Raw genomic sequence first — 26,258 nt, 5'->3', positions numbered from 1 at the left:
TGTGATCCAATGAGGTTTGTTTGTTTGTTTTGTTTTTGGTACCGGGGATCGAGACGACCTCACACTTGCCAAGCAGGTGCTTATGCCTCTGAGCTAAACCCCCAGTCTGATCCAATGTGATAGTAATGTATAGTGTAGAAATAAGAAAAATGGGAAAGTACACCATGAATAGGTAAATGATCATACTGATTTTTAAATAATTTCCTCAGGATGTGAGACCTTAAAACCCTCATCTTTTCCAAGAATGAGAGCTTGGTTCCAAAAAAGTTAAGTAAGCTGCAGTGGTCACTGAGGTAGTTAATTGCAGCGCCAGAATTAAAATCTAGATTTTGTGATTCTCAGTATAATGTTGTTCGTTTTTTGATTTGGTTCCATAAAATAAATTTAAATACATAACTTAGAAAACTTGACCCCAAAAAGTTTTCTTGGGGGAAATAAAAATTTATGTCAATATAGGCATGTGTACAAAGTCAGGTACTGTTATATCCTTTTTTTTTTTTTATATGATAAATGGGAATTGGAAAAAGAGATGGCACAGAAACATGTTATCTACCTCCAGGTCCCACAGCTGGAGTAACGTTTTCTTTGTCCCTATCATTGGAAAAGAACAAAGTTGCTGGTCCATAGGCTAGATGTTGCCTCTGGTAACCATTTTTTTTTCAGCCGGTTTTGTAACTGATGTCTCATTCCCAGCCCAGCCCATACTTATAAAACCTATAGCACCACTAAATATGCTACCTCTGGTTTCCAGTGCTGGTAAAAGTTGAGGGGCCAGAAGATGAAACGTTACTACTTTAGAATTCATTTAAACTCCCTGATTGAGCACTGAAAAACTAAACCACTCTCTGTTTTCATGATTTTTAAAAAATACCTATTGAAGCAAATACTACAAGATAGGAAACCTGATAGGGGCCACAGGTTTAGCTCAGCGGCATAAGTGCCGGCTTGGCAAATGTACAGGTCGTGAGTTCAATCCCCAGCACCAAAAAAGAGGAAACCTTTCAGAGACAAGTGCAAGCTCAGTTTTTACAGAACTTATATGTGTTCATGTCTGAGGAACTCCAAAAGAATCAACCTAAAAACCATTAGAATACCTTTCAGAGGCGCAGGATTTGTACTATCTCAAGGGGTAGCTAGAATGTAAAGTGTTCCCACAGTGGGGCAGGAGTGTGAGTATGAACCCAGGGCCTCAGGCATGCTTAGTGCCTGCTCTGGCATCTCAGCCCTCAGATTATCTGACTCCGGCAGTGGAGTATATTGGGGAAACTGCTTCTGCTGCTTTTCGAGACACGTTCTGGAGACATGGGCGTTTCAAGGCAGATGACCTAGTGGGAATGTTTCCATATGTCGCCTGCTACATAGCCACGTATGGTGCTGATGCCAAAGAAGCTGAAATAAATTCTTGTCAAAATATTTATGAGCTTGATGGAAGCTGTTAGAATGTGTAAAATAAAAATGAAAGAAAAAAACCCAAAAGCAACCACATGGTCCTCAGTTTAAATTCTTTGTATCTTCTGTGTTTGTGAGTGACAATCATAATCTTATATTCAAGCAGTTTACACATTTAACATGTGTTGTTGAGTTTGATAAATAAAAATGTTGTGTTCTGAGTTTTCTTTAAATTGGCAAACAACATTATACCGTTGCCTTCAGTCAGATTGTTAGAGAAATATATTTTCCTAGGATCATTTAAGGTTATGGAAGAATCTTCACGTTTTCTAGATAGTGAATCTAAAGCAAAGCCAGGTGAGCCAATCGGTTTTAGACTAGGGAAACCTCCATTTCACTTACTGCCTGTGATCCACTATCTCTTGTTTTCACTTAAGTATCATGTGCTACAAGATTGAAGGCCTTGTCTCTTGTGGTGTTTAAAGAAGTGATTTTTCTATGTGTGGTAATAGCTTCTTGTCAAAAGTGTTTTTGTACTCTCACCTCAAAAATATTAACTATGTCAGATACCACTTGTTGATTAGCTAGATTCACCTGTTTCACAGTGTATATACCCTTCAAAATATTAAATGGTACAGGGTAGAACTATACAGTGTTATCTGTCAACTTAAAACAAATAAATGGAGAGGAAGAAATGAGGGGGGAGCACTGTTCCCAGCCAATCAATTTAAAAATCAGACCTGTGTAGATACTGCTCCCCACTAGCATGGTGTGTCTGTGAGAACTATATCATACAGTCACGGCTGGTAGGCACTCGCCTGAACTTAGCTTAGCATGTACCCTCATTTCGATTTTGTCTGCATAGCATATGTGGGAAAAGTCACTCGGGTTCCATAGCTCTACACGCATCTTCGCAGTACTGTATTTCAAGAACATCCAAAAAACAGATTTTTGTAGAAGGTGTGTTGTGATGAACATGCCTCTCTAAGTTTTGACACCTCCTTAGCTGAATCAGGACAATTTGTTGTTTTCTTGGATTGAAAAATTTTGTAATTTAAGACACTATTATAAAAAAGGAATGTGTTTGCCTGCTAATCATCTTTAAGTTTTCCATTTTGTTTTCACATTCTAAATTCTTAGAACTTACAAAGAGAAACGAAGTTGTTTCCTCTGCGTGAGGAAGTAAAGTAAAAGGGAGTTCTTGGGATGGTCGGAAGTCTGTGTTTGGGTGCTGGGAACAGGAAAGGTAACGTAGATTATTAAAGTAAGATTCTTGTCGTCTCTGTAATGGTTTGGGAAATGATAACAGCAGCACTGTGCGTGTGTGTGTGATGTGACAGTTATGTGAAGTCAGTAAAATGATCTGTTTCCTCCTTGTCCAAGGATTTCCTGCTGCAGATATTCACTGTGTTCCGAATACTGATACGCCCGGAGATGTTTCCGAAGGACTGGACTGTGATGCGCTTGGTTGCTAACAAGTAAGACGTTTTAGTTGACGATAATTGCAGCTCAATGTATAGGGAAGGACAGAAGTACAGAACGAGCTATTAGTTTCATCTCAAATTTGAAACCTCCAACTCATATAGACTGGTTTTTTTTTGTTTTGTTTTGTTTTTTTTGCTTTGGCTCTGAATTAACTTTTCTCTTTTTTGATTTTAAATTACTGTTTGTCTTGAATTATGATTTGTTTTGAATGTATTGCCATCGTTCAAAACTCAAACCATATAACTAGTATGCGTTGAAATCCTGTCCTGCCTACTTTCTCTGCCTCCTGCTCTAGCCGGTAGCGGTGGTCATTATTTTTGTTGTTTCACACGATCTTCCCCCCGTTTCTTTATATGTACTCTAGCAGGCAGCACTGCTTTCACTTAAAAAGCCTGGCAGACAGAAAGCCTCTCATTCCCTTATGCTTTTTCATTGCTTATACAGCTGAATCATCTTCCATTGGATGGTTGTACCGTCATCCTCTGTTGCTGGACATGGAAATCATTTCTCATCTTTCTTAATTCTTTTTTAACTCAACAAAATTTATTAAGCTTCTACTATATGCCGAACATGAACCTTGAGTGGGACACATGAAAAGTGGACTTCATTTTATTCATCCAAGTAATATGGTCAAGAAGGAGCTGAAAATGTGCTCCGAGTGAAGTTAAGATAAAGACATTTTAAAAATAATTGAGAGAAAGTTCATATCTGAGTCTCTGGGAGTTGATAAAATTAGCTTCTATAAGCATATCCAGGAAAAAAAGTAAAGATGTTGTGAGATCAGTGTCTGTAGGAATAGGAGGCTAGAGGAGAGATGAGGTGCAGTGAGTGTGGCCAGCACCATCCCAGAGGGGACAAGGTCAGGGACTTGTGTGTCTCTCGGCCTCCTGTGCCCCTGAGAACACTCAGGGTGTAAATGAAGATGAAGTGTATTTAGGAAGCTTGCCTGGTCTGGTCTTTGAAAATCCTTGTTTACCCCGCATCCTAACACTCTCACTTTCTAAGCCCGTGCTCCCTTGTGTTCCCCACCTGCTCTGCAGAAGCTGCCAGTCGTAGTCGTCATGTGCAAGGTGAACGTTAGAGTTTCGTCTGTCTGTAGACCAGGGTCCCCATATGTCTGCCCCAGATGCCTGGGAACGATCGTGCGAGAGGCCGAGGAATGTAGAATTCGGTTTTGATGAGCCGTGTTAATAGGGCTTCTGCTGCGGTCTACATTTATAGACTTAGAGGTGTGAACATGATGTGTTAAAAACTCAGTGAAGTAACAAATAGCATAATATGGCATATTGTATTTTACATAAGTACAGGAGCAGCTTTTCCATTTTGAAGATTAATTGAGACTACTGAAATCACTTTCTTTAGAATTTAGCATGTATTGTTTGTTAACTGTGAGTAGAATCATGTGTCTGTTCCTCTGAATGTCTGAATTCTGCAGATTTAACATGGACCTTTTGCTCACCTACCTGGCCTTTAATCAGTGATCATATCCTGGATCTAGAGAGTGGACAGAGCTGTGAAGTGACCCAGGAAACCACATGGATAGGGTCTAGGCTGCTGAGGTCATCGTCACATACCATCAGCCTTTGGTCATTCTGCCAGCCCCTCATGCATGCAACATGTTGGCTTCAATTAGAATTTTCAGTGGCAGAGATTGATAGTGAAAGCAGATTTAACACTGTCTTCCTTAGGTACAAAGGCTCTGGTTGAGGTTGGTGAAAACCATAGTAACAATGTGGCCTTTCGGCACATACTGTCTGTGCCCACCTGAAAAATTCCCTTTCCATTAATGAACACTCTGATGGTCACATGAGCAGACAACAGGCTATGAAAGTTTAAGATTTTGTCTACAGTGTTAACCAAATAGGAATACGATTTTGTTGGAGATGAGAGCTCTGTAATATATTTAAATGGAAAATTTCTACCATAGCACAGCCAAAAGTGGGCCCCCAGCCTTTCCTGTGTGCCACCACTCCAGTCCATTGCCACCAAGTAAGTGCTGATGACAGCCTGGCTTTGCTTGTCCGCTGGCCATGGCAGCCTCATTCATGTGGTCAGCACTCCCTGGGTGGGACACCTGCCCAGCTGGAGCAGACTGCGTGCCGTGTGCTCATCCACTTGCCTCTCTTTCCCCTCCCTTCCCTCCTCGCTTCTCTTCTGTTCCTGCCTGGCCATTTTTCATTCAATTTTTGGAAACATAAGAGACATGTCTTATTTTATAAATGCCATGGGGTATGTTCAGAAATGAGCGCTCAGTATTTGTCTTTATCTGTGACAATTATTAACCTCTCTGAGACTGATAGAAAAGTAGGATTCTGAAAGGTGTTTGGTTTTTTAAAAAGTTTTCTCTTAAATGTGTTAAAGAGCATACACTGAGAAGAAGGTATTCTCATTTTGCGAAACGGTGGAGACATTGCAGGTGTTAGATCTGTGTCTCTGAAATTGAGCATCTCTTCTTCCATAGCATTAGTATTCTTGGACAACATTTAGCAAGGCGTCTTCCTTCAAAGAGGAATTTTAACCTAAACCTCCTTATTATTAACCTGTTCATGTGCTTGTAATATGTCCCATTGACAGCAGCTAGCTGAAAGGCCACCACCGCCCAACCCTGGAACTCAGGAGAATAGTTCATCCCTCAAAAGCATGTTCTTTTATTATGTTTTGGTCTTTTGTTCCTTGTTTTCAAGTGAATAAAATGTTTGACTTTCGTGTCTGAGGATTTTATCTCAAGTCTTGTAGCTTTCCTGCTGTATGCGAAGTCCCACTAAAAGCTGTGACCAGATTCCTGGCGTTTTGTGTGGGTTTTGTTTATTTCTACCTGAACGTTGATGTTTTGTAACACAGCAAGTGTGGCTAATCTAAATTCCACAAGAACAAGACATTGTCTCGCTCGCTGGCTTGCTTGCTTCAAAGCTCCTGAGACCTGTGGCCGGTCTCTGGGAGATGCTCTGAGGACGGTAACAGCTCAGTCAGTCTGAGAAAGGAGGAACAGAAGGAAGATGGAAATGCAGTGCCAAAAATACAGGACAGTTGGAGAGAAACTTCTCTCCACCCCCTTCCCATACACATTGTTAAAGAAAAGTACAAAAATAAAATCACAGCTTTATATATTTTCAAGGAGCTAAATCTTACGGCACACTTGTCTACCGAGGAGAGCAGAACTTCCTGTGCCGTCGCTTGGAATTTCAGGTTCTCTTTTTGTTGGTCTTCTATGCAGGTTGACCTCAAACATACCTTAGCCAATTAAAGTTTCAAATGAAACCTACATAGCCAATGAATTATTTTATTGAAGATTCTTAGGGGAGGTCATTCCTTCATCTGCTAACCCAAGTATTTAGCAAATTTTTCCAGTTCCTAATATGTAAAATAATCACTGTAAAGACAGAAGAGCACAAGTCTGTGAGGGTGTTTATGAAAGGATCTTCATTCTAACTGGAATAGGAAAGATCTTGCATGTGGGGTTGAAACTCAGTCAAACATGTAGACAGCAAAGAAAAAGCATTCCTATCAGCAGGAAAAGTATATCCAAAGGCCCTGTGGTCAGAGGAAATATGGCCTTCCTGAGGAACTAAGAGACTGGTAGTGTGGGGAGGAAAGGAACCAAACAAAATGGGAAGGCACGGCCCAGGTATTAATGGGTAGAGAAACAAAAGAGAGCCCAGAGAGAACAGTTAGGAGCTCAGCACAGCCATTCAGGTGAGAGATGCTCATACCTGGGCAGGTGGGTAACGGTGAAGGTAGTGAGAAGATCAGATCCAAAGATAAAGATGATGAAACGTCCAGGTGACCGGCCTGTGAATAGGGGTAAAAAAAGTAACTGAAGACGGTCTTACAGTTTTTGGTCTTAACAAAAAATAAAGTATGGCGTTGTTCATGTAGGTAGAAAATATAGAGTATTAGGGGGTTAGGAGTGGCAAAATGGAAGAATTTGATGTCAAACATAAATTCAATTCTGTATCCAGGTAGAGACATAGAAAAAAAGCTAAATGTGGTCGACCACAGCCAGGGCAAAAGTCGGGGTTGGAGTCATTTTGCTAGGCCATAAGTGTCTAGGATTTGAGGCCGTGGAACTGAAGGAGAACAGTTGAGTAGAAAGTGGAGCGTGAAAAGAGCAAGGACTCCGGCCTGAGATCTGTGCGTGCCAACATTTAAAGGTGAGGGAGCAAGGCCCGGTGCAGAGGAGAAGGTGAGATGGAAGATGCGGTGGCAGGTGAGAGCCAGCGGAGCGTGCTGTCCTGTGAAGGAGCGTGTCAGGAGGAGTCGAGAGCCGGGCGGTCGGGCAGGGCACGGACCAGCCCTTAGCCCTGGATCTGGCTGTGCGCTAATACCGGGACCTTGCCAAGCGCTGTTTCCGGAAGCGTAGAGATAAAGGCTGAGTTCAAGAGCAGATAGGAAATGGTACTTGTGGGAAGCTCTTTGAAGAATTTTTTCATAAAGGGGCACAGAAAGAGAAGGGTGTGTTTAGAAGATTGGAGGACTTGGGTTCTTCTTGAACTATGGGTTATGGTAGCATTTGATTTACTAGAAGGGATGGCCTTGTAAGTATAGAAACATTAATGAGGCTAAAGAAAACAGCAAATGTAAGGAAGAACATCCTTGGTAGGCAAGAGGAAGTGGCACTGGAGTCAGTGTTACTATGTGTGACAGTCCGAGAATTCCCCATTTCCTACCTACGATGACCCTGCACCTGAAAATAAGCCGATTGTGCGAGCCTGGCGTTGGTTTTCTCTAAGTTTCCCCGTGAAGGAGGTTTACCACACTTACTGTAGCATTGACCTGGCACTCACCAAGAAAGCTGTGCCTCCACTAGGAGCAGCGACCGCATGTCCATAGTGCCAGGAAGGAAGACAGGCTTTGCAATAGCAGCCCCAGAAAGTCCAAGGGCACAGTGGGTGAGCATCCACTGGTACACTTGCTGTGTTGTCCTTGTTCAGGATGGTTATCCTGAATAACCTAATGAGGGAGCATGGGAGGAGTGAGATACTGATTTTTATCAAAACTGATGAGTGTGTCAAATAGTTACTCCACATGCCTTATGCCAGAATTGCGTGCCTGTTGCATCTCTGGGTGAGTTGGGAGGAGTTCACGAGGACACCTGAAGGGGGACTTTCTTAGGGTTGGGCCTATTGCATCAAAATAGGGATTGTTGTCACCGGGCTAATGTGCTGCCAGGACCTCCTTTGCGGAGGGCTGATGACAGAGTTTCAGAATCCCTCATCTCCACCTTCACCATTCTCTTTGCCTCCCTTGCCCTGCTTATAGACAAAAAGCAAAGTCACTCCCTTTCCTAATCCCATCCAACCACCTTTGCCTGTCCAATTACAATATGTCCTTCAAACAAGCTTCATGTTGTAGAATTATCTAATCCGGTAAAGTATGACAAAACACAGATGCAAATGTCCTAATGAAACGACAGCCATTCCACAAACAGTAAACTAGGCGCTTCGTAGGTGACACTTACTTTAATATACAAGGCCGGATTCCTCAGATAACATTGTTCTCTGCATTCTGGTCCATATGTGTCTTGTCATAGTTTACTTTCTCATGTGGAGATACAATACCCGACACCCACAACTTAGAGAGGGCTCATGTTCTTGAGGCCTAGCCAGCTGGCCCCAAGGCAGAATGGTGTTGTGGAAGGATCTGGTGGAGGAAAGCTGCTCACATCTTCGTCTTGGCAGCCAGGAAGCAGAGAGGTGAGAGGCACCCTGCTGGGTGACACCCCAGTGACTGCCTCTTTGGACCAGGCCCCAACTCCTGACAACATAATCCAGTCACCTTCCAAGCACGTCAGACTTTGGGTCCCACTTTAGATCCAAGCCATTATAGTGTCTTCCCTTCTGTCTGTAACTTAAGTCCTCAAAACGAAAAGGACAGATCACGCATCAGAATGACCTAGTCAGGCCCTGCCAGAAACCCACCACTCCATGTCCAGTGGTGAGGCCCTGACACTTGCATCTCCAGGTGGTTCTTACCCCTGCGAGAAGCACTCCAGTGGATGAATTCCCTCAATGGCTGAGATTTCCCCTTCCCTAAGTGTCTTTGAACCCACTTCTGTTGTCCCCACCTAACCCACCAGGTTGTTGTGAAGTTGCACCCCAGGTTTAGATGTTCTGAGTCCTTCAGTGTGTGAACATCAAAACTGTTGATACTCCATTTATCCACAGGGTGTTTCTCTTGGTCCATGGATGAGTTGTTGGAGCTGACTGTGCTTAAGCAGATGACCAGACAGGAAGAGCTTTCCAAAGAACAAATTGCAGCGGAGGAGTTTTCTGTGAGGCATGGAGTTAGCAGGGAGAGATAGGGTTGACTGAAGATAATTCCTAAATTGAAGAATGAGGTAGCAACTGGAAAGCCATGAATAATAATTTATTCCCTGTGCACTGGTTCCTCTTGCTTGTTTTATTCTGTGCGCATAGATTATGGTTGTCACAAATAATCCTTGTGTCTAAATTTCTGTGGCAGAAAGCATTCATGGTAGCAGATTGCAGACTTTGCTCAGCTATTAAGTTGGAGCCCTGAGATTTGAAATAGCCTGGTATTCAGAAACTGAATCAGGAGAAAACGGATGAAGCCAGAGGAGGGAGCCACGTGGTTTTAGATAAATTGGAACAAACAAAGTCTCTCAGCTCCACAATTACCAGCACAGTAGAGAGGCAGTAATACATAAATGCCTTTAGCTGGCTTGGGGACCTGTGAGAGGTCCCTTTCCATGGCTGACTTACTGTGGACACTTCAGAGCTGCCTGTGGGACTAGGCGTGAAACTTACAGGCATCAGTGAAGCACTTGAAGTATGCAAGTGTGAGGTCATAAGTTTGTTCCCTGGTGCAAAAAAAAAAAAAAAAAAAAAAAAGAGTCACTTAAGATCTTTGTAGCCCTAAGAAGTCTTATTTTTGGATGACCTATTCCTCATAATATCAGATATATTAAGTAGATTTACCTGCCACAGTAGATATTTTTGCTTAAGAAAAAAATTAAAAACATTTTTTACATTTTTCTGTTAAATTATTGGCTTGTAGAGAAATCATTTTATTTTGCTCGATTGTGATTTCTCAGCATTTATGCGTATTTAAGAATTCTTGTGAAGTAACCAAAGGTAAGTTGTAATTGTCTGACAGAGGAAAAAGTGTGTGAATATCAAACTGAACAGTTCAGAAAATTCAGCATTACATCTTATAGAATGTTTTTTAGTTTTTATTTCACAGTTGTAATTTGGTTTTATAACATTTCTTCAGGTCTCAGTATTTTCCAAAGCCCCTGAAAAGCTTGTGGGCCTATACTGTGGGCCTCTTTATATACAATGAGGAAGCAGCCCTGGCTAGAGCGTGAGGTGTTCAATCTAGAAATAAGGTCTGCTGGTCAAGTTAAAGAACCATAGAAGTCAGAACCTCCAAAAGTCAGAAGAATGTGGGGAATATGCTAGAAGGTGGTTGTTTCTTGATGCAGGCCTCCCCAGGCCTTGCTCTTCTGGCACTGGGCTGGGACCCAGTAGCATTAGCATCACCTGAGGCTTGCTAGCGATCCATACTCTCAGGTCTCAGGAGCATTAGCATCCGCTGAAAGTTGTTAGACACAGCAATCTCAAGTCTCAGGATCATGATTAGGTCACAGGTGCCTGTTAATATCGGAGAAACAAAGGTTGCCATCTCTGGGTACATGTGAGAGTCATCTAGGAGCTTCCACAAGCCTCAGGTCTGGTTTTTACCCCATACCAGCCCTCAGGCTCTCTGTGGTGTGATCCAGATATCTGTATTCCGAAGCCCAGTGATTCTAGTGCACAGCCCATTTGAGACTCACAATTCCGGAGCAAGGCCTCAGAGGTTCATTGTTCCCCAGCAAGTGTGTTTCCTGAAGCCATGAATATTATGTGTGTGATTGGGACCCAGTGTATAAAAACCAGTTTGATAATCCTGGAGCAGAATAACTTCTCAGTGGAGAGCTTGAGCTTGTCAGCGCCCTTCTAGGACCTGAGGCCCAATTGTTTAAATCCCAGCTGTGCCTTGTTTCACTAATCCTACAGGTTATTATTTCTGAATAACAGTCCAAGCCAGTGTTGTTGGCCAAAAGGTGGAAATCCAGGCATATTGGGATTGTGTTTATTTCCTTTGAGCATCAAAGTAGAAAGTATGTGCTTACAAACACTAAAGGATACATTTTTCCTTTTCCTTTTGTTTTTTTTTTTCAATGCTCATGGTTGAACCTGTGCCTTACACGTGCTAAGCCATGCTCTACCACTGAGCAACCACGTAATGCCTTCAAAAATTTTATTCTTTAAACCTACAAGTTCAGTGATCTTTTATTGGATGGAAGGCAAAAGAACCACTTCCTTGCCTGATAGCATTTCATTTTGTAATAATTAAGATTTAATTTCACATAGTAAAACTTGAGTACATTTTGGGAACTTCAATGATTTTTTTTCAATTATCATTAATTTTGCTAGAGTCTATGGAAAATTGCTACTTTGTACAGTCATTTGCAAAGATTTATCTCTTTAATATGAAATTAAGATGAAATCTGCTATTTTGGGGGCTGAAAACACCGCAGGAATCCTCAGTCTCAGGGATTTTCTTATACAAAACTTTCACAGTAGGATTCTTTGGAAGATACAAATGACACCTATAAAATACGCACACATATAACATAGTTCCTGATCATGGTGGACCAGGTATGCCAATGAATGTTATTTCCTTCTCTTCCCCTTACCTTGCTGAAACTCTGCCTTCAGCTACCCGAATCCTTAGCTTTCCTAGTGTTTTCTTACCCACAAAAGGATTTAATAGTGAATTTTCCAGCAGATGATAGCAGTAATGAACGTTTATATATCCTTCAAGGTCGATAAATAGTCTTCTAATAAGTAAATGTTCATCTTCTCTCTATTTTACTAGTATTATAACCAAGGAGCATACTCTTGTTTTGTTTTGTTTTGTTTGTTTTATCTAGGGTCATACAACTCTACCCTTCAATCCTAAATGCTATGATAAGAACTGGGACTCTTTGCATCATAACCCCGTACTGTGCATGCATCTCAGAAAATGCCAAAGAAGTGTTAAATACCAAGCATTGTGTATTGGTGTTCAGTTTATAGTAGTGGTGAGGGGTGACTTACCTTCTTTCAGTATAATGTATCTCACATTAAATTGGAAACATTCAGTTTTGAACGTACTGTGTACTCTTATGGCTGTAAAAATGAGCAGCTTTTGAACAAATCACAGAATTTTAGAACTAGGCAACCATGCCCACCAACCTCCCAAGAAAAACACATGGCTGAGGACAGCCACCAGTTGGGCTTTCCTCTGTCCTGTCTTGGCGCTACCCCTTTCTCAAAATGCCTGTGCCACGCATGGTTTCATGTGGCTTGGTCCTGGGTTAGAGACAGTTTCGGTCACTGCTGTTTCTTAAGCAGCAGTCTTGTCACCCTGGGAGATGGCCCTTCTCCCCTAGCTCTGATGTCCCCCAGTGCCTTAAATGGGGGAGAACAGCAGGAACACGTCTGCTAAACACACGGTGTAGTCTTTCACTTTGTCCTGTTTCATCTTAGGCTACATTGCCTTCATGATAGTCAAGTACGGAGTTTTAGGTTGGTATTAAACATTTTGTTTTGTTTAGATATTAATAAAAATGTGCAAGATGTCAGGATATTAATGCATTTCTGAGTCTTGTAATTTCATATAGATCTTTCTATGTATCATTTTACAAAGACACTGACTTCAATAATTTTCTTTTTTTCCTTTTTGCTTGGTGCCTCTTTTGAATTATCCAACATTCAAGTGCATACTGAAGGAGGTTTTCTTTTATCTCACTTGCTTTTGATTCTTATCTATTAAATGATTTTCACTAAGGTGAAGTTTTCGACTTAAAATGTATTCTTTTTATCTCTAGTGTTATTATTACTACAGTTCTGTACCTCTCGGATGCACTTCGTAAAAACTTCTTAAATGAAAACTTTGACTATAAGGTAAGTATCCATTCTGTCTCGGGCTAAAAGATTCACATAGTACTTTAGGAAATTACCAATTTTTTTCCTGGGCTATATTATCTTAACTCTGAATAACACTAGAACAGTTCTCATGATTTGGGGGAACAAGATAGGGCTATAATAATGTTTCTCAGCCTAGTGGAAATTGCTGCTTGAAGGAAGATAGGTCTTTACTGTTAATATAAAATGTAATTCTTGCTGTTTCCTGTATGATTACAGTGCATGACAGAGGCAACTTAGAACACAATATTTTCAAGACTTTTTAAAAATAGAATTTATATGAAGAAAAGTTTACAAACGCTTTTCTCCCTTCTTTAGCGTCCAATTTTTTAGACTGAATTAATGAAAAAATATGCAGTTAGTAAGATTTAGAGTTCTCTATATAGTACCTATGATGATATACCAGGGAGTCTACAGATTCTCAATTATTGTATTTTTAAATGCCAAATGATAAGTAGAAAACAAAGGGGTGGGGGATTTAGCTCCTCAGCATAAGCACCTGCCTGCCAAGCATGAGGCCTTGAGGTCAGTCCCTCACACCCCACCTCCCAAAAAAACGAAGATCCATAAGGGTTCTATTGTGGCATTTTGTTCCTGATTCTTTTTTGAACAACATTTTTCATACATCATGTAATAAAATTTGCTAATTGGTTATGTAGAAAATACCAAAAAAAAGGTACAATAAAATGGAATTTTAATGGTTACCTGTTTCCCTGAAGTATAACTTATAGTGATATATCAAACAATCAGAGCTGTACTTTTTGATACTTGTTTTTTTTTCTTTTATTTAATCTTATAAATTACCCTTTTTATGTACATCCTCACAAAATTAAGCTTGGCATATGTCCCTAATTATCTCTTCAGATAAATATTTACTAGTGAGATTGTTGACTTAAAGGTTGTACAAATTATATTTAACTACCTGTTTCTCTGCATCTACACAAACACAAGAAGAAACAAGTTTTTTGTTGTTCTTGTTGTTTCATTTTTGTTTTTCACAGTTGTAGAAGGGGGAAACTATTTCCCCTTTAATTTGCATTTACTAATTATTAGTTGTTAACTGGTTACTAGTTATTGACTAAAGCTCATATTTTACAAATCGTATAGGTTTTTATTTGTAAGAGCACTTTACATGTCACAGCCATTCCTTGTCATATTCTAGTTTGTTTGTCTTTAATTTTGTGTGGTATCAGTATAGACACCATTTCCTTCTACTATGTCCTGTATGAGTTTTAGTAACTTTGTATAAGGAAATTTCATCCTGATCTCTTTCTGATGTATCTGGAATAGAAAAATATAGACTCAAAAGATTTGGGCAGAGAACTTTTGAATACTGTCTTAAGGCAACAAACATATCCAAGGAAGCATATACATTTTTTAAAGTTTTGAATTGAGGGGAGCTCCAAAACTGACTTTACACAGGAATAAAGTAATCTATCTTATACCTACGCCTACCTGGAGATACTCAGACATGTTACAAGAGGAACAGAACATTTTCCATTGAGCATATAACAGAACGCTGATGGAGTCTAGGACTTTACTTTGAAGAAATATTTAAATAGCTAATGTTCATTTAGTTAGTTTACTTCTCTGCTATAGAAAATTCAAAGCATATATTGTACAAAAGTAGAGAAACTAGTATAATGATCACTTCTGTATTCATGTCTGGCCGCGATGTTTATCAAGTCATGGCCAGACTTGTTTCAGTTTAACCTCCATCCACTTAGGACTTTTGAAGCACAGAGAAGCCACTTTACATGTAAATATCTCTGTGACACAGTAGTGTTGAAATATCTTGTTCTCATTTTAGATCTGGGACTCCTACTTTTACCTCGCAGTCATTTTTATAAACCAGTTGTGTCTGCAGCTAGAAATGTTCACGCCTTCCAAAAAGAAAAAGGTATTAGAAAAGTAAGTACCGGTATATAATCGGGTGGGAAATGTTGCCTTTTAAAGAGTGTTTATCCAAATGAATCATAGATCAGAATGTCCATAATTGGAAATCACATGTGGAAAAGCAGTGGCCAAAAGGACAGCCAGCAATTTTTATGGAAATCTTTTGCCCTGAATCTTTCAGGACTCAAAATTAGTATAGCAACAACAACAAAAAACTATGAAACATCTGTTTCACTGAAATGTTTATGTGAATATCTGATTGAAAGGCGTCACAATAAAAATATAAACATTTTAAAAATATCTTGTCATTTAATCCAGAGTATTAGATTGCATTCTAAAAAAACACGAAAACTTCTTTGTTCTGGAGGTTTGTGTCAGGCTTGGCTTCTCTTCTATTACAGGTATGGTGACATGCGGGTAACAATGGGTTGTGAAATTTTCAGCATGTGGCAAAACCTAGGTAAGTGATGAGAAGACACTCCACCTCCATTGTGCAGTTAGTCGTACTTTTAAGTGAAGAAATAAAGGCCAGTTTACCATGGCAACATTTGAACCAAATGTCTAAATCAATACAGATGTCTGTAAAAAGTAATTGATGTTATTGCATTGAAAAAGGCTATAACTAATCTTTAAATTGACGTCTGTCTGTAAAATCACCTTTGTATATATTTCATTATTAATGATAAATTTTAGAATCTAGCATTACTCCAACGTTATGCATATCATTTCTAGAAAAGAGCTAACCTTTCAGAATTTGGGACTGTAACAATTCAAAATTTCTCAAATTCTGATTGAGGCTATGAATCATCATCAATTTAGTTAAAGCTTCATGAAACATTAGCTGAAGCCTCACCATTCTAAAAAAACCTTCCAGCCACTGACCAGCATCGTAAAGAGTATAGCCAAAGGACTTCAAAAGCATCTGCAGTTGCTAAGAGACTATTAGATCCAATTTTGTTAAGCTGCCACAGTGCATGCAGCATATTATTCTAGCAAATAATGGTAGAAGTTTGGTTGCATAGAAAAGAAAAATATTTGAAAACAATTAAAATTAAATTTGTTTAAATTGTTTTAAAATCCATTAGCATAGGGTCTCTTTCTAGAGATTGGTAGTATTTAATTTGATATATTAACTGTACAAGTTTAGAGGATTTACTATTATTGCATTTTAATTCCTCTGTGATTTATTAAAGCGATCGACCTACTTGGGTTGTTATGTAATGACATGAGTGTCCTCTCTTGATGTATCCAAGCACAACTTGGAGATGCTAGGGTTTGTTTTCTGTGAGTGAGCAATGAGATGGTCATTTGATTCTTTTTATTCTGCTGAGGATAAGTGGGGAAAAGCACATTTTACTTTAGTGACTTAACTTCTTTTAAACATAAAGTTGAAGGATTTTGAAATCTGGTCATTACATCTCACACACTTACCTGTGACCACCTTGCTAGCTGTCTGAGACCTAGAACTGCCTGGAACTTCCTGTGTTAGTTTTTAACCATAGTCATCTAAGTAGTAGACATTGAATTGTGTGTGCTAGAGACAGAATTCTAAAATTGTATGTCAACCTACCTGTAGTACTAAAGGTGCTTTTATAGTAACTGTTGAATTATAAAAAGTTTAAACCTTTTCCTGAGTAAGTAAATATTTGGATCTTTAGTGTGTAGTAAGCCCAGAACTCAGCCAAGTGGTCTAACTGTCTCTCCTCTTAGTCTTGGATCTTTTGGGCAGTCATGAGAGCCCCTTTTCCTTTTACAGGGATCAGTCATTGGCTTTGCTACTTTATGTTTCAGCCCCAGTAAGATCCATCTGCTGAGGAACAAAGGCCTCCGGGTAGACAAGGCAGGACTTTTCTCCCCAGAGAGACCGCAGGGAATCCTGGGGACAAAGTCTTGGGTTCTTTGTTTAAATTTTGGGCTAAGCCACTTGTCCCCAGCGTATATGGAGCACTGGGAACACTGTTCTTTTCATACACTTAAAATAATAAATTTTTAAAAGTTTTTAATTGTGGTAGCATACAGGTGAGCTTTTACCATTTTAACCATTCCTCGATGTACAGCAGCTGTAAGAAGTAGTCTCGTCAGCATCCAAGCTCTGCCACCACCATTATCTACAAAACCGTTCATCTCGCAAAGCCAAGTTCTATACCCACGAAATAATGCTTCCCTGTCTCTCCCGTCCAGCCCAGGAACCACCATGCTACTTTCTATCTCAATAAATTTCACTACTCCGAGTACCTCAGAAATGGAAAAATGCAGTATTCGTCTTTTCGTGACTGATTTATTACTTAACAAGATGGCATCAGGATTCATCCATGTTTGGAGTTTCCTTCCTGTTTAGAGTTGAATCGTGCTCCGTCATAGGGAGACATTACTGTCTTTATCCGTGCGTCCATCAGTGGACACTTAGGTTGCTTCTGCCTTTCGGCCGTTGTGAATAAAGCTGCTGAGAAAACGGATGCACCGAAACCTGCTTGAAATCCTGCTTTCAGTCCGTTTGGATGTATGTTCACAAGTAGGGTTGGTGCGTCATATGGTGATTCCACTTTTATTTTTTGGGAAACTACCATACTATTTTCCACAATTGCTGCACTGTTTTACATTCCTAACAACAGAACATAAGGATTCCTGTTTCTCTGCATCCTGGCCAATGCTTTTTACTTCCTGATTGTTTATGGTCGCCAGTTTAATGGGATAATACCTCATTGAGGTTTTGGTAAAATCTTTTATTTTTGACGAGTAAAGACCAACTAGTAATAAGTGAACACCCTTTCTGAAGTGAGTCATTCCTCAGATTTTTATTATCTAAGTCAAAGGGCTAGAAACATTCTGTTAAGAGGAAAAGGTACCTATTTTCCCTGCTAAAATTTTACCAACTTGTGCCAATACCTGCAGACTCATCTGCAAAGACGGCGGTTGGCCTTTACAACCATGTGCCTGCTTTGGGGACACATCTTGTGGCAAGGATAAATTTTTCCATTTTTGGGTGAACTCACGTTCTTACTAAATATAAAGTGGGCTTTCTGTGCTACATTTGCAAACACAGTGTCTTGAAACTGCTGTAGAGAAATCAATACATCCCTAGCAGGCTGTTCTGTGTGCATAAATATAAAACTCCAACAGCCCAAGTAGCAGGTGCCCTAAATACTTCAAAACAAGACCATGTGGCTGGCAGTTAGAGATGAGGAAAGTGTACTGAATCTCTGGTTTAAAAAGAAATCATTTAAATGAAGTTTAGCTTGCCGTTGCCATACATAGCTCAAAATTTTGCTTCGCTAGTTCAGTAGGAATTAAATTTTCCATGGTCAGGAAGCCTGTTCAGGTTTGCACAGAGTCTGTGTTCCCAGCAAGGAAGGCGGTTTCCATACATTCTTGCACCATAATTTAAATGAACGTGTGGTTTCTTATGGCTTCTTCCTTAGGCTATGAAATATATGGACGTTGTTTGGATTATGATTAAAATAAACAATTATAAATTATGTGTCTTAAGCTACCAGAGAAATTTGAATATTGACTGCATTTTTAGTTAAGAAATTAACATTCAACTTAAGATAAAGACACTGGGATTCTTATATTCATAAAGTGTCCTGTAGATTAAAGATGCATACTGATGTACTGTACAAGTAAAATGGCATGCCTGAGACTTGCATTAAAATCCTCTAAGGAAAAAAAAATACGGTGTTAGGTAAAACAGAATTAGCAAAAATCTTCATAATTATGAACCTAGATGATGGGTTTGTGTCCTTGTTTTACTATTCTCTGTAGTTCTGTATACATTGAAAATTACAAAAAGATTGGATTGTAAGATGTCTGTAAACAAGAGATTTTTCTGAAAGGAGATTCAAAATTCTGAAGCAAATGGTGGTAAACAAGGTGCATACTAATGATGAATCTTCATTAGACAAGCAAAGGATGCTCGAAATGATTGAAAACGTAAAATAGTACCATAGCAGCTCTGTGGCTCATTCTACCAACTGAGCGACAGGAGAACTGTCAGGACTAGTTGGAAATTTATTTCTTTAATCAGCTATCATAACGATCATGTTCATCACAGGGAACTTGTACCTGCAGATGAGGTCTTAGTTTCTCCTTTTTTCCCATTTCCTTCCCCTCCCTCCAATTCCTCTTCCCCTCCTTACTGACAAAGCTTTGTTATCTTTTTTTTTCTCATTGTTTCTTTTTCCTTCCATCTCCCCTTCATTCACCTTTCCCTTTGAACAAATTCTTCCTATTTCACAATATCTATTAACATTTTGGTTCTTATTTATACATTCAGTTTCTCACACCAGAGAGAGAACATGATATTTACATATATGTGTCCTGTTTGTTTCACTTAAAAGTATGGTCTAAAGCATCATACCACAGCAACAGATGCACACCCATGTTTGTAGTGGCAGTTTGTAATGGCTAAATCTTGGAAACAGCCCAAATGCCCATCAGCCAACAAATGGATAAAAAAGATGTGGGGTTTTTTTTAGTACAGTGGAGTACTACTCAGTCATAAAGAAGGTTAAATGGGAGACATTTATAGCTAAGTAGATGGACTTTGATACTATATTCTTTAAGTGAAATAATTTATTGTGTATTCCTCCTTTTACTTTCTTTCCCATACATCCAAAATCTGCAAAATTTCCAGGGAGCAGAGAGGCCTGCCGAGGCTGCCAGTCAGATGCTAAGCCAGCCTTTGTCCCTGCATTCTGCGGGGCTGGTTGTCAGCCACTCCCTGGGCAGCGTCACGGGACAGCTGTGAGAGCTGCTCACCCTCTTCCAAGGACTGGCCAGTCTTTGTGTGTACAGGAATCTCTGTCTCCCTCCGCCTTTCTTTCTCTCACTTGAATAAATAGTGGGTTTTGGCTTTTACAAGTGACAGCAAGAGTGACTGAGCTCAGGGTGCTTCCTGCCCTGACAAAAGCAGCTGAGGGAGGAATTGCAGATGCTCACTGCTGGTTTCCTACTTGAATCTGTGTGCTGGGAAGGTAGGGGTGGGGGTGGGAACAGTGAGTTGCTATTTCAGTGAGTATGTGGGTCTTAAAAAGCATTCTTTTTTGAGAAAAACAGATTAACAAGGAAGTTCTTTTGAGGTGTTCTTGCTCTGATGTGGATAACAAAGCCGTCTTTTGGGAAAGACAAAGGATGACCTGGGTCAAAAATAAAGGCAGGAACTCACCGGAATGATAAGTTTCTTCCCCATGCACAGTGGGTACAACAAGTAATTTAGAGATGGAAAAACAAATAAGTTACCACTGATGAAACTCAGTGAGACAGGAAAGCATTGTGTGACTTCGGAGTGGACATCAAAGGGACTTGCAGGTGGGCAGGGGCCTGCAGATGGCTGCAGGGCTGAATCCCTGTGTGGGCACTCAGAGCCCTTTGTCTGAGCTCTTTAATTCACACTGAAACTAAGCCCAAGGTAAAAATCCCTGTGGCTCTCGGGTGTGCTAGAGAGGTGACTCCCCGCCAGGTGAGGTCTCAGTGGGCACCCTGTCCTGAGAATCAGGGACTCACAGACGGCTCAGGGTGCTTCCACCAGGGCCTCAGTCCTGTAGGGCACTCAGGACGAGGAACAAAGGCAAAGAGACTCGGTTCCTATTGAAACAGGAATCTCAGGGCTCTGGGGCAGCGTCACTGACCGTGGTCAGGCCTCTGGTACAGAGTTCCGGAGGTGTCTGTAGTAGAAGGTCCTTCAGAGTCAAGTGCAGGAAATGCCGAGCGAGGGCTGCGGGTATAACTAGGCGGTACAGTGCCTGTAAGGCAATCGAGAAGCTGTAAGTTCAATTCCTGGTACCAAAGAAAGCGGGATGCAGAAACGCAGAGGAAGCGGAAAGCCCCAGAAGCATAGAGCCTTCATCTGCACTTTGCCATGTTGGTTTCCAGGGCGGACAAGAGGCCGCTCAGCAGATCTTTGATAGACGGGACCAGCTTCTGTCCTAGCTGGGGTGTCAGACCTCCCTCTGCTAGGTGCCTTTCACAGAATCGAAGTCCAAAATACCCACAGTAAACTCATGTTTAAGAAATGCACGATCTGTGTAGCTGGGAAGCCTCCGGGTAGACCTGGCTAGGGACATGAGGGTTTCTAGAGAGACCGTGGGGCTCACTGTTTCCAAACTGCCTTCTCCGTGCACTGCCTGAGCTCAGTAGCCTCTCCCAGCCGTGGGGAGAGTTCCTGTTGGCGTGAGCCTGTCTCCTCTTTAAGGGCCGCACACCGGCCCCACGGGGTGTTGTGCTAAAGGATCTGGTCCCTAGGCCAGGAAGAAAGCCCCTGTTTACAGGTCTCCTCCTGAGGCCAGACAGGAGAGTGAGGACTTCCCATCCCCATTCCCAGCCGCAAAGAATGACAGATACTTTCCCCTGGTCAGGTGGCCTATGGGACTCATCCTCCCCTCAGAAAGAAAGCAGTCCCTCTGCCCTCCCACCGAGTTCTCCTTTGCTTCCTCACCTTGGCCCTCACACAACTATAATCTAGAGGAAAAATCATCAGTCCTTGCCAGCTGTTTTCATTTCTTTTACTCTTTAGTCCCTAATCTGACTCTTCTGCCAGGCCTAATGGCCCCCGTGGAGTCCCATCCACAGGAGAGTGACCAGGGAGTCCCCCCAGAGCCAGCTGGCTTAGGTCCTCATGCTGGCCACCGTCGTCACTGGCTGAGGGGCTGTGGGCAAGGTGTTTCACTACCCGGGATCTGAGTTCCCTTGTCAGTGTGGGAGGGAGGCATTGTTCCTACCGCCTGGATTTTTTGTGGGGAAGAAATGAAATTACATGTGAAAGCAGCCAAAGCAGTGCCTGCCGCAGAGTGACGAGTGTCCGCTGTTACTGTTATTACTAGTGAGTCACCTCCTTTGATACGCTGGTCCCTCCCACCTTCGGAGTCCTGTCTCAGCCCCCATCACTGCTTGACTTCCCCCCTCGAGGAGGAAATGTCCTCCTGCCTTAAGCCAGTTTGTCTTCTGCTCGGCCTCCCAGCTTGTTCGTGGGGTTTTTATTGGATACTTCAATGTCGTATACGTAGACATGAGCTAAAGGTTAGCTCTTAAGAAATGTATTTTTCATGGCAAGCACATTGTGTGTGTGTGCATGTGTGTGTGTGGTGTGGTGTTGGCGTGGTGTGGGTGTGGGCGGGTGTGTGGTACTAGGATTGAACTCAGGGCGTTTTGTGCTGAGCTACATGCCTCAGCCCTTTTATGTTTTAGTTTGAGGCAAGGTCTTGTTAACTCACCAATTCCTCAAGCCAACCTCAAACTTAAGATCCTCTTGCTTCAGCCTCCTAAAGCACTGGGATGACAATCTATACCACCATCCAGATGCCTTATTCTTAGTATAAAAATAGAAACTCTTCCATGAGATTTAACCTAGGAGGTTAGAGCAGTGGGCCTCATGCCCACCTTCTGCATGAGATTATCTGTGCCCATCCTGCGCTTCATCTTCCTTTCCTGTGAACGCTGTCACTACCACACCTGCTAGCACTTAGTGACACAACATTTTGAGTTCACTATTATTCCGTTTTATGCATTTCAGAAAACGGTTATACTCTTTGGAGCTGCCATTGAGCTTTTTATTTAGGTTGTCTATTCTGTTTGGAAGACAGAAAAATTATATAATGTTGCTAAGGGCCACCTATTTTTTTCCATATACAAAAAGCAGTTGTAGCCAGGGGTGGTGGCGCATACCTGTAATTGGGGACGCCGAGGCAGGAGGCTGGTTATGAGTTCAAAACCAATCTGGGCTACATAGTGAGACTTGTCTCCAAAAAAAATCACTTGTAGTCATACTATCCGGAGATAATGTCACTTTTTACCATTAAGGGGTATAATCCTCTAAATATATGAAAATATATAGTTACTGAAAAGGTATTCCTGTATATATTTTATTGTACCTTGCTTCTTCACTTCATTATATTGAAAACCTTCACATGTATCTTTTTTGAGCTGCATTTCTAATTTATTTTGGGCCCTCCCCCGCATTTTTAATTTATGAATGTACAATAATGTACCTAACCAATTCTCAATAATTTATATGTAAATTTCAATCATGTGTCTTACAGATTATTGTCTTGTATTTTCTTACTTGGGGTGATAAACTATATAACTGAATATTCTTGTGGCAAGAGTTTTAAACAAATCTTAGGACATTTTATTAAGATGACTTACACTGAAACTCACATTTTGTGTTCAATTTAGGAGAACACAAACTTCATTTCATCCCAGCCCTGATCGGCCCCTTCCTGGAAGTGACCTTGATTCCCCAGCCAGATCTCCGGAACGTCATGATCCCTATTTTCCATGACATGATGGACTGGGAGCAGAGGCGGAGCGGCAACTTTAAACAGGTAGGTGTTCCAAGAGTGGTCGGCACAGCTCTGCTTCTCTCCAGGGATCCCTGGCCACCTCCATTCCTCCGGGGCTGGGCAGTGGACACTGGCCAGCAGACCTAGATTCTAGGCCACCTGTCCTATGTTACCCGGAGCCTCCAGAAAAGTGCTGAAAATCCACTTAATTCCTTTTGATTGCCCAGGTCTGTATTTAAGAGCTTACAGAGCTTTCTTTGCTCCCAGTTGGACACAGCACAGAGGCATCTGAGGGTTAATGATTCTTAAAATCATTGAACTCTCAATGGTCTGCATGTTGCAGTTGGTGAATGGCTTAGCATTGAGCATTTGATTCACAGTATGTTTTGTTGCTCTTATCTTGAAGCATAGAGAATTAATTTAAAGGATAAAGCAGTGTTGAAATTCTCACAATGGAAATTTCCAAGGAGCAAACCTCCCATTTCTCAATGACTTAGTTTCCAAGGATGCTACTCCCATTCTAAGAAGTCAGGCTTGTTACACGCCAAGCCCTTAGATTGGAGATCTAATCTAAGGTGTCTGCTGGGTCTGCTGTCCATCCACGGATTCACTGCACTGACCTGTGTGCCCACCAATCACTTGCCATCCTTTGAACTTATAATGAAACCTTGCTCAAACCTTAGAAATCCTTGTCAACCAGCCATACGTATGTATTGCATACATAGAACCTTAAACATGGGCATATTAGTGTATACATTTATTTTCAAGAGAGCTAATAAGTGATTAAAAGGCTTTTTAAAATTGCGCTTGATAACGGGACCCACTTTTCTTCTTCGTCTTTGTCTCTTGGTTTCAGTTTAATCTCCAGGAATAATTAGGCCCAGTCCTTCATCAAAGTCAGCTCCCCCTCCCAACTCCTGATTCTTTGAACGCTCAGGCCATATGAGGGTTTCAGTTTCTCTCCCTTCCCCTGCCTCAGATAGATGAAGGGATATCTTTCCTTTTCTGATATTCCAGTTCCAAAGAATTTACATCTTTAAAAACATAAATGTTTTGACTACAGTTTTCAGGAAATATGTCCTTTCTCTCTCCTACTGCTTACTGCTGACTTAGAACATTTCTATCTGCCTACCATCTGTACATGGATAGGACAAGTTCCCAACTTCAGCAAAGATTTAGTGCAGCCTCGAACTGTTTTAGGAAGGAAAACAGATATAAAACACACCAAAGATTTAAATTAATGTATGTGGGCATCCTAGTTTGCTGACGCTCTTATATATAGTGATGTAAAGAAAAAAGAAAGAGGACTTGCCAGTTTTCATAGTCCTTAAAAAGAATTCAGATGTTTAAATAGGATTGCAAGCATTTGTGTTTAAATCACAGATAGATGGATGTCTTTGGCAGCAGGAAAAGCTACTCAGGCAGGAGTCTGAAGTCATGTTAACGCCATCTAAATTAGCCCCCTACAATTCCAAGGCGATGGCTGCCATTAACCACGGCTGATGCCACTTTCGCAAAATATACTACAGCTTTTCCCCTGGCGTGAAGAAATATCTTTCAATTTGCCGAGAAATCCTACTCATGGAGGGGAGGAAAATGAGAGTAACGCGGGGTATGTTTCAGGTGGAAGCCAAGTTAATTGACAAACTGGACAGCCTGATGTCAGAAGGCAAAGGTGACGAAACATACCGTGAGCTCTTCAACAGTATGTGAGTAACATGTCTGTCTCCAGCTGCTGCTTCTGAGGGGCTTGGTGTTAGTCCTCAGCTGCTCTGCACTGCTGCGGCTGATTGCTGCAAGGACAGCTTGAATCTCACAGGAGTGCTTTGTCTTTGCGGGGTGTGAAATAAAGGATAATTGCCTAACTCTGGCAAAATGGATCTTATTATGCTGATGATTAGATGTGTCTCCTTATTTTAATCTCTGATTAGGGCAGGTCATGAGTGTTACATAACAAATCTCACTCTTTTCCTGCCTAATAATGTAAAAAAAATTGCAGCAATATAATGATTTTAAGTAGGGTTGTGAGTGGGAGAGGAGAACAGGGGGGTGTGATTGTGATGTTTGTCTACAGTGCTTTCCGATGTAAGAGCTCCTGGGCTGATTAGTTGTTGGAAAATTAATCTCGTTTGTATCTGTTCTTCAGCACCTGATTTAATCCAGCAATATTGATTGTTTGCTCAGTCTTACTAACTGCTTCTTAAATATTTGTTACTAGACTATTGGAGAGGCAAGTAATTTTTAGTAATTATGTGTTTGGGATTTGTACGGAGGAGAAAGAAATAACAGAATACTGCAAGGAGACTGAAGTGGCTCCCATCAGTATAATGCAGTCATACACCTGTCCCAAGTATTCACCCCTGTAAGAGCAGCCAGAGGACACGAGGGAAGGGCTAGGTGCTTTGAAATTACTCTCTGGCACTTGTTTTCGCTATGATTCCCTCTGGATCTTAGTCATTTTCAAACCTGGTATGCTGACAGAGTATTTCTTCTTGAAGGAAGGATTGACTCCCTGAGCCTGGGAAATGTTTGCAGTGCCTCCAGAAGTTAGAATATAATTCAGCAATAAGCTTTTCTGTTAGAAAATATACTTTTATTTGTTGTTATGCTCAGTTATCACCTAGAACTAGAGATCAATGCATTAATAGAGATGACCAAATTCAAGATTCTATAACTTGTTTTAGGATCATTAATTTGCAACAGTGGATATTAACATACGGGCTTGAAAAACATTAGTGCCTGATAGGTTGGCTAGATCTCTCCTTGCCTGATGCAGAGTCATTCTTGAGGCTTTTGGGAAAATAACATTGAAGGGAAAAATCAGGAAGGGGTATAGAAATTTCATGAGGCAGTGGTGGGTGATAAAATGTATACTTTGTACTGAACCCTGAACACCACCAATTTCTTCTGATATTATAATTAAACCAGAACTTTTAATGATTATTCACCCAGCCCTTGTTCATTCTTGTGTACAAAGTGTCTTGTCTTTCATGACAGCTGGAGTTTAGCAAGAATTCTCATTAAAACCTCATCCAATATAATAAAATGCTTTTGAAAAATGCTGTCATTTCTGTTACTAGTGCTTGGTTTGAACAAAGAACTAAAATGAGAAAGCGCTCAATGAAATGAATCTCTTGAGATTTTTGTGTTTAATTACTTAAAATAAATTCACAAGATTAATAAATACAGGCATAGTTCTGAAATGCCTTTACCTACTTTAATAAAGGCCTGATAGCAT

At 40.9% G+C, this 26,258-nt stretch overlaps 1 protein-coding gene across 7 annotated transcripts in view; it reads left to right on the top strand.

Moving 5' to 3' along the window:
• Dock4 (dedicator of cytokinesis 4) overlaps nucleotides 1-26,258 on the top strand; it is a 418,252-nt gene that overhangs the window by 341,943 nt on the left and 50,051 nt on the right. For all 7 annotated transcript variants that reach the window (XM_063238782.1, XM_013152428.3, XM_063238800.1 and 4 more), the window contains exons 27-32: nucleotides 2,773-2,867; nucleotides 12,752-12,827; nucleotides 14,659-14,759; nucleotides 15,146-15,204; nucleotides 22,914-23,062; nucleotides 24,644-24,729. In XM_063238782.1, coding sequence (XP_063094852.1) covers nucleotides 2,773-2,867; nucleotides 12,752-12,827; nucleotides 14,659-14,759; nucleotides 15,146-15,204; nucleotides 22,914-23,062; nucleotides 24,644-24,729 — 566 coding nt within the window. The remainder of the gene's footprint in view (nucleotides 1-2,772; nucleotides 2,868-12,751; nucleotides 12,828-14,658; nucleotides 14,760-15,145; nucleotides 15,205-22,913; nucleotides 23,063-24,643; nucleotides 24,730-26,258) is intronic.

The sequence above is a fragment of the Cavia porcellus genome, unplaced genomic scaffold, assembly GCF_034190915.1.
Source record: "Cavia porcellus strain 051 isolate PalLab524CR breed Dunkin Hartley unplaced genomic scaffold, mCavPor4.1 scaffold_2, whole genome shotgun sequence".
NCBI classification, from domain to species: Eukaryota; Metazoa; Chordata; class Mammalia; order Rodentia; family Caviidae; genus Cavia; species Cavia porcellus.
This window is presented reverse-complemented; position numbering and strand designations above follow the sequence as displayed.